The sequence below is a fragment of the Paecilomyces variotii genome, assembly GCF_004022145.1.
Source record: "Paecilomyces variotii strain CBS 101075 chromosome Unknown C8Q69scaffold_10, whole genome shotgun sequence".
Classification (NCBI taxonomy): domain Eukaryota; kingdom Fungi; phylum Ascomycota; class Eurotiomycetes; order Eurotiales; family Thermoascaceae; genus Paecilomyces; species Paecilomyces variotii.
Window position 1 is genome coordinate 729,267 of NW_021167149.1, and position 18,554 is coordinate 747,820.

General features: G+C 50.3%; 2 protein-coding genes across 2 annotated transcripts; both read left to right on the forward strand.

The window, feature by feature from the left end:
- Window positions 1-1,010: 1,010 nt before the first annotated feature.
- C8Q69DRAFT_406357 (heme peroxidase) lies at window positions 1,011-4,557 on the forward strand (the record flags this gene model as incomplete). The annotated part of the gene is made up of 7 exons (XM_028628114.1): window positions 1,011-1,280; window positions 1,329-1,426; window positions 1,484-1,532; window positions 1,583-1,775; window positions 1,827-4,002; window positions 4,053-4,179; window positions 4,243-4,557. The coding sequence occupies 7 exons, from the start codon at window positions 1,011-1,013 to the stop codon at window positions 4,555-4,557; spliced, it is 3,228 nt and encodes a 1,075-aa protein (XP_028482998.1).
- A 1,054-nt stretch (window positions 4,558-5,611) lies between these two features.
- Window positions 5,612-17,840, forward strand: C8Q69DRAFT_529924 (putative ubiquitin-protein ligase; the record flags this gene model as incomplete). Its single annotated transcript, XM_028633711.1, has 5 exons — window positions 5,612-5,659; window positions 5,725-13,444; window positions 13,494-13,571; window positions 13,625-17,689; window positions 17,746-17,840. The coding sequence occupies 5 exons, from the start codon at window positions 5,612-5,614 to the stop codon at window positions 17,838-17,840; spliced, it is 12,006 nt and encodes a 4,001-aa protein (XP_028482999.1).
- Window positions 17,841-18,554: the final 714 nt, after the last annotated feature.

Below are 18,554 nucleotides of genomic sequence, written 5' to 3' on the forward strand. Positions count from 1 at the left end.
GATCGTGACAATTTCCGGCAGCCAGTCCTTCAATGACCCGGATGGGCTGACCAACCAGATCAGAGAATATCACGCATAACTTACACAATCCGATTGAGCTTCACCTGTCTTGAGTATGCATGCTGGACACTGCTACCGACACCCGGGTGGGCATGGATGCCAAATCTCCGGCCGCGGACTGGCCCGAGATTTCGGTCTATCTGAGTATCCTTTTGCTCGGCGCCGCTGCTCCCGCTTCTTGCCTCAAGGCTCAAGGGCCCCTTCTCCCAGCCATTGGCACTGAGGTGCCAACGAAGCAGAATGTTCAGGAAAAGCAGATTCGACCGTGACACGTACGAATCAAGGAATTGCGTTCTTCAGCACTCAGCCGAGCACCCCGTAGTATCCTGTTTACTACCCAGGAAGCCAACATCATCATGGCGAGCTGCGTCAACCGTGCTGGCTCCACCATTTCCGATCGATCTACTTACTCTAGTTCAGCCTACTCTCAGCCGCAGAAAGTTTTGAGCTTCTCTAGCCTTCTCATAAAACTAGCCGTTCCTTTTTCCGAAATTTAAGCAGTAGGTATCTCCACATCATTGCTTGTCTTGCTACACGTTCACCTTCCCACAGTTGTTGTGCGACCTGCGATTGCCCTGATTGTTGTGTTGTTCGATTGCCATTGCTAGTATAGGTAGATCGTTGAAGCAGACCTTCACTAATGTTTACTATTCAAAAGTACCCGATATAAAGTTTGCTTTGAACTTCAGTGGTAAGTTCGGGATCTTGAGGTAAACATTTGTGGTCCCGCTCCTTCCTGATATCTCCTATAAAGCATTCATCCAAAACAACATCGACCATGCATTTCTTCTAGATAGATGTCTAGAAAGTCCCTGTCTCGGCGAACAAATTATCCCTTCGGACAATTTTGCTGCGTCCAAAATATTATTCCTACCCAAAATATCATTCCTAACGCTTGTCTATACTAGCATACATAGTATTCCTACGTCATTCGTGTCACTGCATCCATAATGGCCAAATCGGACCGGAACTCCATTCGTGGTGAGATCAAGAGATCGTTCTCCCAGTTGAATAAAGTCATTACTGCTTCGTTGAGGTCCTTGCCGACAGAGACAGGGGACAGAACCTATGTCACGGAGCCTTCAGCCACGACTGGAGTATTGAAGGATCTCGGCCACGTACACATTAAGGATGTGGAAACCCTGATCGACGTGACCAAAAGCGCTGCCACCGGCGAGCCCGTCAATGACAGAGAATATATCATGGAAAGAGTCATTCAGGTAAGGAACAATTGCTCAGAGGACGACTGCATATCTAATAAACCGCAGCTTGCTGCAGAGTTGCCTTCTACGTCTCGTAACGGCAAAGCTTTGACGAACACTTTCTTAACCCAACTATGGAATGATCTGAAGCATCCACCGCTGTCGTAGGTTCATTCTGGAATAGACATGGAATATGTATGATCGCATCTGACATCGTGCAGCTACCTCGGGAGCGAGTTCGCTTACCGCCAAGCCGATGGATCTAATAATGTGGGTTGATCATTCTTTAAAACGATTGTATACCTGCTAACGTCTGACAGAACATCATGGCGCCTCATATTGGCCAAGCAGGATCGTCGTACGCAAGATCTGTGCGCCCCAAGACGATGCTTCCAGGAGCTCTACCTGAACCGGATGTTTTGTTTGACTGCCTTTTGGAACGGAAGAAGTTCAAGGAACACCCAAACAAGATCTCAAGCATTCTCTTCTATATAGCGTCGATCATCATTCATGGTAAGCATCCCAATTCTTTGTTGACGTGACTCAAGGCTAAGATCATCTTAGATATTTTCCTCACGGATCATGAAGATTACACTAGATCGCTTACCTCTTCGTACCTTGACTTATCGCCGCTATATGGCAATAATCAGGAAGAACAGAATGCTGTCCGAACTTTCCGAGATGGTAAACTCAAACCCGACTGTTTCTCTTCGAAACGGGTCCTAGGCTTCCCGCCTGGTGTTGGCGTGCTTCTCATCATGTTCAACCGCTTTCACAATTATGTTGTCGAAAACCTGGCCAAAATCAACGAAAACGGACGCTTCACAAAGCCAGCCGAGTCAAACACGAAGGCCTATGCAAAGTATGACAACGATCTCTTCCAGACTGGCCGACTGGTGACTTGCGGACTCTACGTCAATATCATACTGAAAGATTATGTCCGCACAATTCTGAATATCAACCGCACGGACAGCGTCTGGAGCTTGGACCCTCGCACTGAAATGAAGAACAGCGCTTTTGGTGAAGCCCCGGCCGAGGCAACAGGCAATCAAGTGTCTGCTGAATTCAACCTTGTGTATAGGTGGCATTCTTGCATTTCTCAACGCGATACGAAATGGACAGAAGAGGTATACAACAAAATATTCCCAGGAAAAGACTCAGACCAAGTCAGCATACAGGACTTTGTCCAAGGTCTTGGACACTGGGAAGCTAAGCTGCCCCAAGACCCTCAAGAATACCCATTTGCCGACCTGAAACGTGGAGGAGATGGTTTGTTCAACGATGATGACTTAGTGAAGATATTTGCCGAGAGCGTTGAAGACGTTGCCGGCGCCTTCGGTGCATCCCACGTGCCGACGGTCTTAAAGGCCGTCGAAGTTTTGGGCATCAAGCAAGCTCGTTCATGGAACTTGGCAACCCTCAATGAGTTTAGGGACTATTTCAATCTTGCCCCATACAAGACATTCGAGGAGATAAATCCCGACCCGTATATTGCTGACCAGCTTCGCCGCCTCTACGACCACCCTGATTATGTCGAGATCTACCCCGGTGTCATAGTTGAAGACGCGAAGGAGCCTATGGTAGGCAGTGGGCTTTGCACCAACTTCACGATCTCCAGGGCAATCCTGTCGGATGCAGTTGCGTTAGTCAGAGGAGACCGATTCTACACTATTGACTACACGCCTAAGCAACTCACGAACTGGGCATATAATGAAGTCAACTATGATACTTCTGTCGACGGGGGTCAAGTCTTCTACAAGCTTGTGTTGCGTGCTTTCCCTAACCATTTTAAGGGAAATTCCGTATATGCACACTTCCCGATGGTCGTGCCGTCCGAAAACAAAAAGATACTCACTGATCTGGGCCTTGACCACAAGTACAGCTGGGATATACCTGCCAGAATTCCCCAGCCGGAGTGGATTTCGTCTCATTCTGCCTGCACCACTATCCTCGGTGATAAGGAGAGATTCAAAGTGACATGGGGAGAAACAATCGAATTTCTGATGAATCGCGACGGTCATCCTTACGGTAAAAACTTCATGTTGTCTGGAGATGGCCCTCCTAATGCCTCTTCGCGCAAGATGATGGGAGCAGCACTGTATCGCCAAAAATGGGAGGCTGAAACTAAAGCTTTCTACAAAGACATCACCCTGAAGCTACTGAAAGAGAATTCTTACAAGCTTGCTGGCGTCAACCAGGTTGACATTGTCCGTGACATTGCGAATCCTGCTCAAGTGCACTTCTGTGCAAGTGTCTTCTCCTTGCCCCTGAAAACAGAGTCGAACCCAAGGGGCATATTTGCAGATTCGGAACTCTACATGATAATGGCGGGGGTATTTGCTTGCATATTCTACGATGTGGATCCAGCAAAATCCTTCCTACTCCGTGAATCCGCGCGCCAGGCCACTCAACAGCTTGGTCAACTGGTGATGGCGAACGTTGAAATCATTAGTAAGAGTGGGCTCATTGCAAGCCTGGTAGACTATTTCCATCGACATGATGTTCTATCGGATTATGGTACCCACATGATCCAACGTCTGCTAGCAAGCGGGCTGCCGCCACAAGAGATCGTATGGACGCACATCCTACCCACCGCAGGTGGTATGGTTGCAAACCAGGCCCAGCTGTTCTCCCAATGTCTTGACTATTATCTTTCGGACGAAGGCTCTGTTCATTTGGCCGAGATAAACAGGTTGGCGAAGGAAGATACGCCGGAAGCTGATGATCTGCTGATGAGATAGTGAGTCAATAACCCGATTGACATGAGACGTCCTTGACTGACAAATGTAGCTTTATGGAGGGCGCGCGGTTGCGATGTTCAGTTGGATTACCTCGTGAGGTGGCAAAGCCCTCTGTCATAGAAGACGAGGGTAAGAAGCTGAACCTGAAACCGGGACAGAAGGTCATATGCAACCTTGTATGTGCTCACTGATTCTTTTGTCGAAGTCTGAAGAAACCCCACTGATTGATTCCACTCCAGGTTGCTGCCTCCATGGATCCGTCTGTTTTCCCCGAGCCTGAGAAAGTCAGACTTGACCGCGACATGGACGCATACATGCACTTTGGCTTTGGACCCCATCAGTGCTTGGGTTATGGAATTTGCCGCCTTGCTCTTACCACTATGCTGAAGGTCGTCGGCCGGCTTGACAACCTGCGTCGAGCCCCTGGGTCCCAGGGTCATCTGAAGAGACTTGCAGCAGCAGGAGGGATTTCCGAGTACATGACTGCGGATCATAGCAGCTACTTCCCATTCCCAACGACGATGAAGATTCAGTGGGACGGAGAGATAGTGTAAGATATTGGGTATTACTACAGATAATTCTTTGTCTGCATAATTCTTTTTCTTTGATTAGTCCATATAGTTAACTGGGATATGCACCTCAGACATTTTAAAAGCTCAAACTTACAGTAAATTCCAGAAAAAAGAAAGTTCCTGTATGAAGACAAACAGTCGATTTCTATACTGAAAGATCTGTTAGGTATATAATATGCCAGTAAGCTTCACAACCGATGGCGAGTGCGTGACCATGAGGTGGCTAGGCTTGAGCATCTAGTTAAGCACAGATCAAACCTGTTACTGTCAAGTGGGCATAAAATAAAATCAACGATGTCGATAAATTTAAATATGACTAGTACATGAACAGCATCATGATACATTATACCAAGATCCACGGAGAAATCCACAGCTGTAGATAATATCAGGGTGAAGAAGGGTGAGGCAAGTGAAGAAGTAATTGTTCGGCGGTAGGAAGAAGACCCGCTCCGGCGGAGTGCCTCGCCCTTTCAGTTAGCCCCAAGCGCGACCATCAAAGTGGAAGGCGCCAGAGCTCCATCATCCGTCATATAATTTCACCCAACCTGCTAACCGCCGCAAATTCGCACCCTCACCCCCCCCATCCTTCTCTTTTCCCCTTTATTGCGGCTCTCTCTGATACCCTTTCCTTTCTTTTTTCTCTCTGTGCAACCAACTGTCAAAGCTCCAGGGTCACGACCTGCACCGTCTTCCCTGGTCTTTTGCAGTCTGCTTGTTCTGGCGGTCTCTGCAGCAGTGCTCAAGAGCCGCATCTCCTCGTGTTTGTCGGCTCCCAGTAGCCCTTTCCGCTGTCGACCATCGAGCGACCGAAGAAGTTCAGTCGCATCGTCAGCTACGCTATTCACGCTACCGTTTTCAATATTTGCCACGAGCCGTTCTGGTTGGATTCATAGTCGAGGAAACCCCGAAACGTCATAACATACCTTGCGACTCTTTCACGGCTGGACGGACACCCAACCCCCCCCGCCTCCCGGGGTAAGACGACCAACTGGGAGTCCCATACTTCTCATGGTCTCCTACCTGACAGTTTAACACAATGGGGAGAATTAAGAAGGTGGCCAGCCAGAAACACGAGGCTACGATCGTGAGTGATGAGGACCCCGCTTTGACAACCAGCAGTTCTGTGCTGACCTTTGTTTTTCTCTGCAGTCACCGTTTCTGACGGATTTTATTGCGCAATGTATCAAAATTTCTATTGCAGAGCTCCCCCGACATCTCTCTGCTTTCCCTCGAACATGGCCTTTCCCACGAGGGGACCTTTATCATTGGATCGGTGTTCTGAATCACTTCGACGAGATATTGGCATCTGTGATCGAGAAGTATGAACTCAACGCGGGGCCACAGACCAAACCTTTCAGTCGTCTAGTGCTAGCAGATTCATATACGAGTGGCGGTCAGGTGAGCGCCGAGGAAGTTGATGCCCGACTCGACGCTCTGGGCTATGGTCCTGAAGGTGATAGGGAGCTGGTCGAGTCCATCTTGGATTTCTCCAGGCTCCTCCAAGACAAGTGTGGCAACCGTAGCCTGTACAGCAGTAGTGACCGTCTGGGCGATCTCCTCAACACCACATCGCTGTCTCTTCTGCAGTCGACTCTAAGGCTGGCTCTCGCCCTGGCCCAAAGGTACCATTCCCGGCAACGGACGAGTAGTACGCATATACAGCAGAGTCTGTTGGCAACACACTACAACATAGATCTGGAAAAGCTCCAGAGACTCGCCGTGCCGTTTCCGCGGCCCTTTGTGACTGCTAAAGCATCTGTTGCTACCTCTCCTGCTGTCTTGGTGAAGGGTAAGGAGAAGGCGGTTCAGACCACCCACGACGCCAATGACTTGGTCTCCTTGACGCGGGAGAACGAGGGATGGGAGGAATGGGGTGTTGTCCGTGTCTTGTATTACCCTCCTGGTACTGTCGATCCAGCAAAGAGTACCGCAGAAAGCGCAAACGCGGAACGACAGCCACAGGTACCGACAACCCCGACCCCATTGCGAAGAAGCAACACCCATCCTACGCCACGTTTGAGCCGTATGTCGACGACTGAGGAATCGCCTTCTGCCTCTGTCAACAGCCCTGGGAAACCTGACGAGCCGTTGCGAGGCGGCAAGGTCTTAGAGATTCCTTCCTCAAAAGTGTCTTCATCGAAAGCTGAAGACCTCGTCGCCACCGGGCTGAAGGAAGTACCAAACGAGGCAAAATACGATTTCCTCCAGAAGGTCAGGGTAGCTCAGGCGCTGGCTGCATCTCCGTCGACCCGGCAGCAGATCCTTGCGATCAGGATTCTGGCAATCACTAATCTTGCGTACGTTTACCCCGAAGCCGTCTTCCAGCAGAAGATCCTGCAGAATGATTCAGATCTGCCGAAGCGTCTCCAGCTTGCCCAGCAATTGGCGGAGCTTGCCCACCTTGGTGCGAGCGGTGATATTTCTGCTTCCAAGTCTTTGCAAACATTCGCTCTCAATGCACTTGACGCTTTAGCGAAACACAAAGCTAGAGCAGTTGAGGTTTGTGCAGCCTTGAATGTCAATGTCAACCACGGCATTCTCATGTTTTTGACACGGAAAGCTATCAACGATCTGGGATCCGATGCGGCCGAGGCGGATGACGCTGCAAACGATGAATGGCGTGATGCATTATTTGCACTTCTGCGGACGTTGCCTGGTTCAAGTACTCGAACCCCTGAGACATTGGTCGCTGCGGGATTGATTCCTATGTTCGTCGACATTCTCAACCTGCAAACGGAGAAAGCTCGGAGACTCTATCCCCGTGTTATGGAATTCCTCGACACCTTTGTTCATGCTGTACGGGACGCATTCTCAACTCTGGCAAGCGCCAAAGGATTCGATGCTATTTCTGATCTTATTGCGCACGAAACGACGTCATCTTTTGAGAATGTCTCGAAGGGCTCGGGGCTCCCTCCCCAGTACAAGACGCCCTCAATTGATTATCAGATCCCTTATTTCCAACAGCAAGCTCTTAGGTGGTTGTTTAGGTTCGTCAACCACATCATGCAGCACAATGGCGGCGGTTTCGACCGTGTGCTTCGGAATCTGATTGACTCTCCGCCCTTGCTGAAGGCACTGCGTCTGGTGTTTGAGAACCCTAGGATCTTTGGTTCCCATGTATGGAGTGGAGCTGTCAACATTTTGAGCAGTTTCATTCACAATGAACCGACCAGCTATGCGGTCATTGCGGAAGCCGGTCTGAGCAAGAGCTTCCTTGAGACTGTGATGCTGCGAGAAATCACAACTCCCGAGAACCCTGAACCCTCTCCAGAGGAGGAAGCTGAACCTTCGCCGGACCAGGAAGCCGGTGTAGTCTCTGCCGCGGCGCCGAGCGCTGAACCCAAAATACGTGAGTACAGTATCGTTAGGCCAAGGGACAGTCAGTTAGCCAGAGGGATTCTTCCCGCCGCAGAGTCAATTTCATGTATTCCTCAGGCCTTTGGCGCTATTTGTCTGAATGCCACGGGGCTTCGGCTCTTCCAGGCATCAGAGGCTCTGGACAGTTACTTCGAAATCTTCGAGTCTCCTGAACATGTCAAATGCATGAAAGACGATGCAAACTTAGTTCGCTCTCTGGGAACGACGTTTGACGAATTGGTTCGACACCATCCTGCTCTTAAACAGTCTGTGATGACTGCTGTCATTGTGATGGTCGCCCGTGTTGGCCTCCTTTGCAAAAGCAAAGCCTGGGAGCATGGAGCTGGTGCTCGACTCTGGACCGAAGACAAGGAAGGAACACGTTCTATCTCCGGAGGACCTTCATCTTTGCTCGGCGAGATTGGCTGCCCTATTGATAAGACATCTGGCCCTCAGCATATTAGTGTTCCGGAGCTTGACGCAGTGACGCTCCCCAACGGTAGTAAACTCCTCCCTGGTGATCCTAACCAGCTCGGTCTATCCGAGAGCGGACCGTCGGATCCCAAAGACGAGGACAGCCACGGGCTTACAGTTGCGAACTATCTCTACCCTGTCCTTCGGTTCCTGGGTGCATTCTTCGAGAATCAAGCCAACTGTACCTATTTCATTGAATCAGGCGGAGTCGAGTTTGTGTTAGACTTTGCTACTCTACAGAGCCTTCCGTTTGATTTCCATAGTAGCGAGGCTAGTCATGAACTGACTCAGCTAATTCACATGATGGCTGAAACTAAGCCGCATCTCGTGCTACCGTCTCTAGTTAACCGTGCCCAAAAGGCCGTGGACAGCGTTGCTGGCTTCTGGATGGAATCGAAGCCTGCCGGATTCTTCTCTACATTGGCAAAGCCGACCAAAGATGGCGAAACCTCGACAGACGCTGACGAGAGCGCACAATTTGCAAACGCCCATGGTACTTATTTCGCAAAGCATCTCGTTGCAGTACATATACTCACAGACATCCTTCGCGAGGCCTATACGCCGCCGATGTACCAAACACGCCCTAGTCAACAAACGTCGGCCTTTATTCATGTCAATCTGGCGGACCGGTATTCTGCCCTTGTAACTGCTCTCGGGCGGTTACACGGCGCTTGTGTGTGGGAGGAGATAGTGCTCCAGAAAAACATTCCGGATACTTGGAATGAAGCCACCAAAACTGGTGGGTATCGGGCTGGTAACGAGGAATCGGGCGAAAATGCTGGATTGCTCACTGCGGACGAAACATCTAATCCCTCTGAAGCTGGGAGGGGAAATGCTGGGCTTTCTGCTGGTGGTGATACCACCCAAGAAGCCAGTGGCGCTGGTTCTGCTCCCGAAGCCGCACATAACAAAATCCCCGAAGAAAGCGCTGCATTCAAGAATGCTCAGACCCTCCGCTATCTACTAAGCTCCGTTCCTTCTTCTATCACTGGATTCTTCCATCTGCTTGGTCACGGGCTTATTGGAAAGCGTCGTATGGATGCCTATCAAAAACAGAATGCATCCATGGTAGCTGAGGCCATTGCATCTGCAGTTCTTCGGCAACTGCAACTTGGCACACCTAACAGGACTTCTTCTATAAAGGATCGCTTTTCCTACCTCATTGTTATCCTGTCGTCCTTCTCGCAGTTGCTTTTCGAGACTACCGGCGAACGTTCTCACTCCCATTGCTTGACCTTAATTCTCTTTGCCTTTAAGAGACAGAATGGCTTGAAGGTGATGAAAGGTCTGTGCGATATTTTCCTGCGGGAGATCAAGACTCTAGTTCGCAAAGACGGAACATATGAAGACCAGGACGTGTCTGCACGACTAGCTTCGGCGTACGGAGGGATTAAGATCATTCTAACTTTCTTCTCGGAAATAACGTCAGCTCGGTACATCATGGATTCGACACAGACGCAAGCTATGACTAGTAATGAGAGGGAGCGGGATCGTCCTGATTTTTTCCAGCCTTCGCAGTTCTTGGTAGATCTCCGAATGGAAGTTCTGCCTATGGTCCGGGAGATGTGGAGCTCTGACTTTGTTGACCAAGCATCCAGCTCTATTGTCAAATGCCTGGTTGACATTTTACGCTCTACTCTTGATGGCGATTACGAGACTGGAGCTGCCCGACGCTCAGAAACACAGCCCATTTTAGTCGAGGCGCCTAAGAAGACGTTCTCCATCAACAGAGAGCGCATGACAGTGCTACGTGAGAAGGGTTTCGAGAAGGAACTCGTTAAGGAAGCACTGTACCGATGTAACAATTCTTCATCTACGGCTGAAGAATACTGTAAATCGCGAAACTGGCTCAGGGCACCGCCCAGACTCCCGCCACCGTCAAACGATGTCGAGACTCGGTCCAGTCCAGCGGGCGAGGCTTCTGAAGATGCCGCTGTTGGTGATGCCCCGCCATTCAGCAGTGGACTCCTCGAGAGATCCACCCTTGCTATGCTTCTAGCACAGGCTACCGGACGAACTGCTGAGGAAGGGGATGATGCACATGGCCAAACCGGCGGTCCAGGAAGAGAGATTGGGAACGGCACAGAGTTCTTGGCAAGAGCCCTTAACCATATCCTCAATGACCATGAAGACCTGGCGGGCGAGGAAGATGGCCGGCCGTCCAACCAGAATCAGGGAAACAATCCATCTGAACGTGCCGAGCAGACAGGAGATCACCCGGTCAGGCGGCGCGAGGTCACGACTATTGAAGACCTGGATGTGGAGCGGGACAAGATCCGATCGAACCTGATTGAACGCTGCTTGGATGTGCTTAACGTTCATCACGATGTGACATTCGAACTCGCAGACCTGATTGCAGCTGCGACCAAAAAGCATCGCGATCCTGAAGGTTTCCGCAAGGAAGTTGGAGAGACCCTAGTTCAGTCCTTGGTGTCATTGCAGACGGAGGAAGATATTCGGCCTTCTGGCAAGAAGATCGCTGCCTATGCTAATCTCCTTGCATTGGTGCTTCAGGACAAAGACATATACTCTGCGACATTGGGAGACATCAAGGACTATTTCGGAACCTTGCTTGGATTTATTCGGATTCCGCCCTCGGATAAGATGACAGAGGAGGCGAGTCCGTGGGTAGGCCAAGTGTTGCTCATCATCGAAAAGTTGCTATCTGATGATGCTCAGCCGCCTGTGATCCGTTGGAACCCCCCGAGTTTCGATGATCCCACTGCAAGCGAGGAACCTGCGCAGCTGGAAGAACCCCTGATCTCCCTCGAGGAGAAGATGGACCTCTTCGGAGCTCTTGTCGATATACTACCCCGCATCGGAAAAGACGATGCTCTTGCGCTATCTGTGTGCCGTATTTTTGTCATCCTCACACGGAACCGCAAAATTGCCGAGAAACTGGGGGAGAAGCGGAACCTGCAGCGTCTGTTCGTGATGGTGAAGCAACTTTCCAGTTCCACCAACGAGAAGTTGCAAAGCGCCTTCATGTTAATTCTTAGGCACATCATCGAGGATGACGACACTGTTCGCCAGATCATGAGGAGTGAGATAGTTGCCAACTTCGAATCTAGAGCCTCACGACAGACTGATACGACTGGCTATGTTCGACAAATGTACCACCTCGTCCTGAGAAACCCAGAACTATTCGTGGAGATTACGAACGAGAAGCTTAAACTTCAGCGCTATGACTCTCATCAACGCCCACAGATCCTTGCTCTGAAGTCCGACAAGACTGACAGTCCTCTCGGTCCCTCTGCGGTTTCGACTGGAAACGAAGGCGAAAATGTTGATAAGGATATGGAAAACATTGAAGCAAGTGGTGCGCTTCCTTCTACTGAAATTCCAGCAATGGAAACAAAGGACAAAGGAAAGGCCGCGGAACTCAGGGCACCAGTGGTGGAAAAGCCGGATGGTGTTATCCATTACTTACTCTCGGAACTACTATCATATAAAGATGTTGACGATAAGGAGCCGCCAAACGCCGAGGCCTCAGAACCATCAGGCCCTGAGCGATCTGACCCTCAAGCTGACGTCGAGATGTCTGGAGGAGAAGCGTCGCCGTCATCTTCCAGTGCAGATCTACCAGCAACACGGGATCAGAAGAAGACAGAAAAGCCAGTCTTCAAGGCTGATGATCACCCAATCTACATTTATCGCTGCTTCCTTCTACAGTGTCTAACTGAGCTCTTGTCATCGTATAACCGCACAAAAGTCGAGTTCATCAACTTCTCTCGCAAGGCTGATCCCCTGGCAACAACGCCATCGAAACCACGGTCTGGTGTCCTCAACTACCTACTGAATGCCCTGGTCCCTCTTGGCACCCTTGAACATGATGAATCGGTTGCCTTCAAGAAGAGAAGCAACACCTCTGCTTGGACTATGCGGGTAATCGTCGCCCTTTGCACGCGGACCGGCGAGTTTGGCGCGATAAACCCTAGACGACGCAACACTCAGGAAGAGGAAGATGAGCCTGATTTGGCATTTGTTCGAAGATTCGTCCTAGAACATGCTCTGAAGTCGTACAGAGATGCAAATTCTTCCACCGAACCTCTTGAGGTCAAATATTCTCGGCTCATGTGCCTTGCTGATCTCTTCGACAAGATGCTTAGTGGCTACTCGTTTGCTGGTGGTGACACTGCCTACCCATCTTCCACGAGGCAACTTGCCAAGACGATGTTTGAGAAGCATTTCATCTCTGCCCTTACAGCTTCTATAGCAGATATAGATCTCAATTTCCCTGCGTCGAAGAGGGTGATCAAGTACATACTCCGCCCCTTGAATAAACTCACGCAAACTGCCGTCATCTTGAGCGAGAACTCGGACCTCTCGACTCTAGGAGAGACCGAGGAAGACGAGATTTCATCAGCCACTTCTGTCTCCGATATGGATGATGATCGCGAGGAGACTCCTGACCTCTTCCGTCACTCTACTCTAGGTATGCTAGAGCCTAGCCACGAGGAAGAGACAAGTGAGGAAGAAACGGAAGAGGACGAGGATGAAATGTACGATGATGAGTACGGTGAAGAAATGGATTATGATGAGGACCTGCCGGAAGATGATGGCGAGGTTGTCAGTGACGAGGATGAGGAGCTAGAAGGCGCTGGTCCCATTGAAGGTCTCCCGGGTGATTCCGGCATGGACATCGAAGTTCTCATCGACGAAGACGAAGATGATGAGGATGAGGATGATGATGATGAAGACGAAGATGACGAAGAGGACGATATGGAGGACGATGAAATCATGGCTGGAGAAATCACGGGTGACCATGACAACGATAGCCTCGAGGAAGGAGACGAGGATGAATGGGAGAGCGAAGACATGTCCGAAGAGGATGAGGAAGCTGAGATGCTGAACCAGTTCGAGAACGAGCTACAAGATATCAGACAGGCAGACCAGCGTGGCGATAGTCACAGATTTGATGATCTTTTCCGTGTCCTTAATGAAGCCGCTGGAGGCGTTGAAGACTTCCATCACGGAGACAGTCTTGCTGGAGATATGCAAGATGATTTGATGGATGATGAAGTGAACGAAGACGAGGGTAAGTCCCTTTCATTGTTTAGCGTGGACCAGTCTCTAACTGCTCTTAGATGATGAAGAGATCGATGAGTTAGAGGAAGAGCTCGATGAGCTGGATGAAGACCAAGGGTCGTACCAGGGATACGATGGTAAGAGTGGCCCAAAATCATGCCATGGCTTTCCTTATATTGACCATCAGAAGATGAAGACATAGAACCTTGGGGATGGGACGGCGATGAGCCTCTCCCTCGCCATCATCACCATCATCGATTCCGTAGCGTTCCACCCCCATGGACTGCCCTGCCTGGTACAGGTGCAAACCGTCATGGAATAATCCCAATCCCTCCCTACCGTTCCCAGCGTACCCAGATACCGGCACGTTCAAACGATGACGGGACCAATCCCTTGCTCATCCGTAGCGACCGTGGTCCTGAGACTCCTGGACCTAATCGTGGGCCCGGCAGTGAAGCGTTCACTGACTGGGTGCATAGTATGGACCCGACTTCTACCGGGCGTCTGCTATCTGTCGATAGCCCAGTCAGTTTCATGAATGCTATTATGCAGGCAATCGGCGGGCAAGGAGGTCCAGGTTTTGGAGTGATCACCCGCCCTGAGGCAATTCACGTTCACGTCGACCGGCGAACTATTTTGCCAAACCGCATTCAAGATATTTTCGGTCTAGGCAGGCCTCAAGTGGTCTCTGCTCGTTCCCGTGACGATCCATCACAAGCGGTCGCTTTCTCACTGGCGACAACGACAACCCGTTGGCAAGAAGAAGCGCGTCTGCTGTTCAGCAGTGCTTATGTTGAAAAGACGCAGCGGGTGGTAAACTCTATCCTGCGCGTTCTGGTCCCCCCTGCTATAGAGGAGGAGAAGAAGCGACAGAAACAGTTGGAGGAAGAGCGGAAACGCCGAGAAGAGGAGAGGGCTGAGCGCGAACGTCAAGAGCGGATTGCCAGGGAAGAAGAGGAGAAGGAAAGGAGGCGCAAAGAAGAGGAAGAAGCGGCCAGACAACAGCAGGAGCTTGAGGAGGAAGCACAACGCAGAGCCGCCGCTGGAGAGGTTGAGCCGATGGATGATGTTCGAAGCACCGAGCCTCATGCTGAGGAGGAAGCCCCACCAGCTGAAACTGGACCATCTGAGCCTACTCACCGTGTTCATACTACTATCCGCGGCCGCCAGCTGGATATCACAGGCATGGAAATCGACCCCGAATATCTGGAGGCACTACCAGAAGAGCTCAGAGAGGAGGTAATCATGCAGCAACTCGCGGAGCAACGCTCTCAAGCGGCTGCATCTGGAGAGGAGCCTTCCGAGATCAATCAAGAGTTCCTCGAGGCTTTACCTGCTGAGATCCGAGAAGAATTACTGCAGCAGGAAGCGGCAGACCGTCGCCGCCGCGAACGCGAGAACGCCCGGAGACAAGCCGCAGCGTCGGGCGCCCCTGTCCACGCTGAAGAGATGGATGCCGCTAGTTTTATAGCAACACTGGACCCGTCGTTGCGACAAGCAGTTCTTGCAGATCAACCCGATGATGTTCTAGCGTCATTGGGGCCCGAATTCCTCACAGAAGCTCGTGCTCTCACTGGTCGAAGACTGAACCAGTTCGGAGATAGTGCAAGAATTGACCGCCAAAGAGAGGAAGCAGTCCAAGACCAAGAAGCGAAGAAGCCTCAGCGGCGCCAAATCGTCCAAATGCTTGACAAAGCTGGTGTCGCGACGCTTCTTCGTCTCATGTTTATGCCCCTCCAAGGAAATGCTCGTCACCAGCTTAACGACATCCTCCATAATGTCTGCGAAAACCGTCAAAACAGAATCGAGGTCATTAGTCTTCTGCTTTCGATTCTCCAAGACGGAAGCACAGATGTCAGCGCCGTGGAACGCAGTTTCGCCCAGTTGTCACTTCGTGCAAAGACCCCCGCAGCGCAGAAGACACCTCAGCCTGTCAAGAGAACATTGTCCTTCCAGACCACGGCCAGTGCTAACAATGAGGTAACGCCGCTGATGGTGGTGCAGCAATGTCTCGGCGCCCTTTCTTTCTTGACCCAGTTCAATGCACACATTGCATGGTTCTTTTTGACCGAGCACGAATCTGCTTCTGCGCTGAAGCTGAAATCTTTCCGTAAGGGGAAGGGCAAGGAGAATCGTGCAAACAGATTTGCTTTGAATACTTTGCTCTCCTTGCTGGACCGCAAGCTGATAATGGAGAGTCCGACGTGCATGGAGCAGCTTTCTGGTCTCTTGAGCAGCATCACTCAGCCACTCACACTCCTGCTCCGCCGCGAAAAGGAGAAACAAGAAGAAGCAAAGGGTAAGGAGCCAGAAGCTGCTGCCGGACAAGAGGAAGAGAAGCGCCCTTCGATCGAGGGCGGTGCCGCGGATACCACCATGACAGAAGCTGCTCCCCTGGAGGCAGCAAAGCCTGCCGAGGATGAAAAGCCAAAGAGACGGACAATTGAACCCCCCGTCGTACCAGAGACCAACCTCAACAAGGTCGTTCATATCCTTGCAGCACGTGAATGCAACGGAAAGACGTTCAGAGAAACCCTCTCAACCATAAACAATTTATCCGCCATCCCAGGCGCTAAAGACGTGATTGGCAAGGAGTTGATCAGTCAGGCTCAGGCTCTCAGCATGACAATACAGTCTGATCTTGACGAACTTTTGCAGCATATCCATCAGGCTAACTCAGGTACTGAAATGCAAGGCTTGGCGCTTTCCAAGTTCTCGCCGCCGAGCTCGGATCAGACCAAACTGCTCCGTGTTCTCACTGCTTTGGACTACTTGTTCGATCCGAATAGAGTAGACAGGACAAAGGGTGCCGAGCCTGAATCCGCGGCCAAAGAAGACATTCTGAAGACATTGTACGAAAGCTCAGCCTTCGGTCCTCTCTGGGCTAAGTTGAGTGACTGCTTGACTGTCATCCGCCAGAAGGAGAATATGCTGAACGTGGCGACTATACTCCTTCCTCTCATTGAATCTCTCATGGTTGTATGCAAGAATACCACCCTGAAGGATGCGCCCATCTCAAGATACGTCAGGGAGCATTCCGTGTCCAGCCCTCCGCCAGAGACTGGATCCGCCATGGAAAACTTGTTCTTCAGGTTCACGGAAGAACATCGTAAAATCCTGAATGAGCTTGTTCGTCAGAACCCTCGTCTCATGAGCGGCACATTCTCTCTGCTCGTCAAGAATCCGAAAGTCTTGGAGTTTGACAATAAACGCAATTACTTCACTCGCCGCATCCACTCTCGCGGCACGGAAACACGACACCCTCATCCTCCTCTTCAGCTTTCTGTTCGCAGAGATCAGGTGTTCCTTGACTCCTTCAAGTCTCTCTACTTCAAGACAGCAGATGAAATGAAATACGGAAAACTGAGCGTTCGCTTCCATGGAGAAGAGGGTGTCGATGCAGGAGGAGTGACGAGGGAATGGTTCCAAGTACTTGCTCGAGGAATGTTTAACCCTAACTATGCGCTGTTCATTCCTGTTGCCTCCGACCGAACAACTTTCCATCCTAACCGCCTCAGTGGTGTCAACTCAGAACATCTGATGTTCTTCAAGTTCATCGGACGGATTATTGGCAAGGCGTTGTATGAGGGCCGCGTCTTAGACTGTCACTTCAGCAGAGCTGTGTACAAACGAATTCTTGGGAAGTCTGTCTCTCTCAAAGACATGGAAACCCTCGACCTCGATTATTACAAATCTCTAGTCTGGATGCTCGAGAACGATATTACCGATATCATTACCGAGACTTTTGCCATCGAGACCGATGACTTCGGAGAGACGCAGATTATCGACCTGATCCCGAATGGTCGCAACATTCCTGTTACGCAGGAGAATAAGGAGGAATACGTGCAGCGCGTAGTCGAATACCGCTTAATTGATTCCGTTAAGGAGCAGCTCGACAACTTCCTGAAGGGCTTCCATGACATCATTCCAGCTGATCTGATTTCCATCTTCAACGAACAGGAGCTCGAGCTTTTGATTTCTGGCTTGCCTGAAATCGACGTGGACGATTGGAAGAACAACACGGAATACCATAACTATTCCGCCTCGTCCCCGCAGATCCAATGGTTCTGGCGTGCTGTGCGATCGTTCGACAAGGAAGAGCGCGCCAAACTGCTCCAGTTCGTTACCGGTACGAGCAAGGTTCCACTCAACGGCTTCAAGGAGCTCGAGGGTATGAACGGGTTCAGCAAGTTCAATATCCATCGTGACTACGGCAACAAGGATCGTCTTCCAAGCTCTCACACCTGCTTCAACCGTAAGTGTTTCTGTTTTCTACTCTATCTTGAGAATTCGCGCTAACATTACCACTAGAAATGGATCTGCCAGAGTACGAAAGTTACGAGGATCTTAGATCGCGGCTGTACACAGCTATGACAGCTGGTAGCGAATACTTTGGATTTGCATAGACTGATCGATGCCTTTTTCGCTGGCTTTCACGACGGTTATGGCCATATTTGCGTTCTCATGCTCAAGCATCCGGCGGCGCTTGATTCTTTCCACTTATTTGTACCATTCAAATTGTTAACTGGCATTTTCTTTTTCGAACTAAGGGGACTTGTAATCTACATTTGGGGAGGGTGATTCTGGGGGTGAAGGGCCAAAGGGATGGTGTGCTCGTAGGAGAAACTTGCAATCCGTACAGAATTCAGGCTGAAGTGCAGGTCAGTCGGTTTTCTAAGGTTGCAAAATTCCTTAAGGTCAGGGTTCACTGCTCATTCATGTATTTAAATTAGTTCATTTGCAAAAGTAGAAATTATTCTTATGGTTTCGGTTAACTAAACTGATGACTTCATTTGTAATGGACATGTGCTGGTACTTCGTGGAGGGCTGTCTCTGGCCGATAGGTTGCCAAGGGCCCTTTTATACCAGTTCTCCATTAAATGCATCAAATGCCTAACTCCTGAAGATCCTGTTTGCCCGATCCGCTCCCGAGCCTTTATCCAGGCTCTGTTGTCCTGCTTCGAGAACTGAGATATTTTCATCTTCAGGATGAGAGGACTTACGAGTCGACGAACAAAAAGAATAAGTTATGGGAAAGAAGTAAATACCAACAAACAAACCAACGGATACCAATTTAACGTTACGTAGCGAAAGGTGCATAATACCTAGCCAGGCATTGT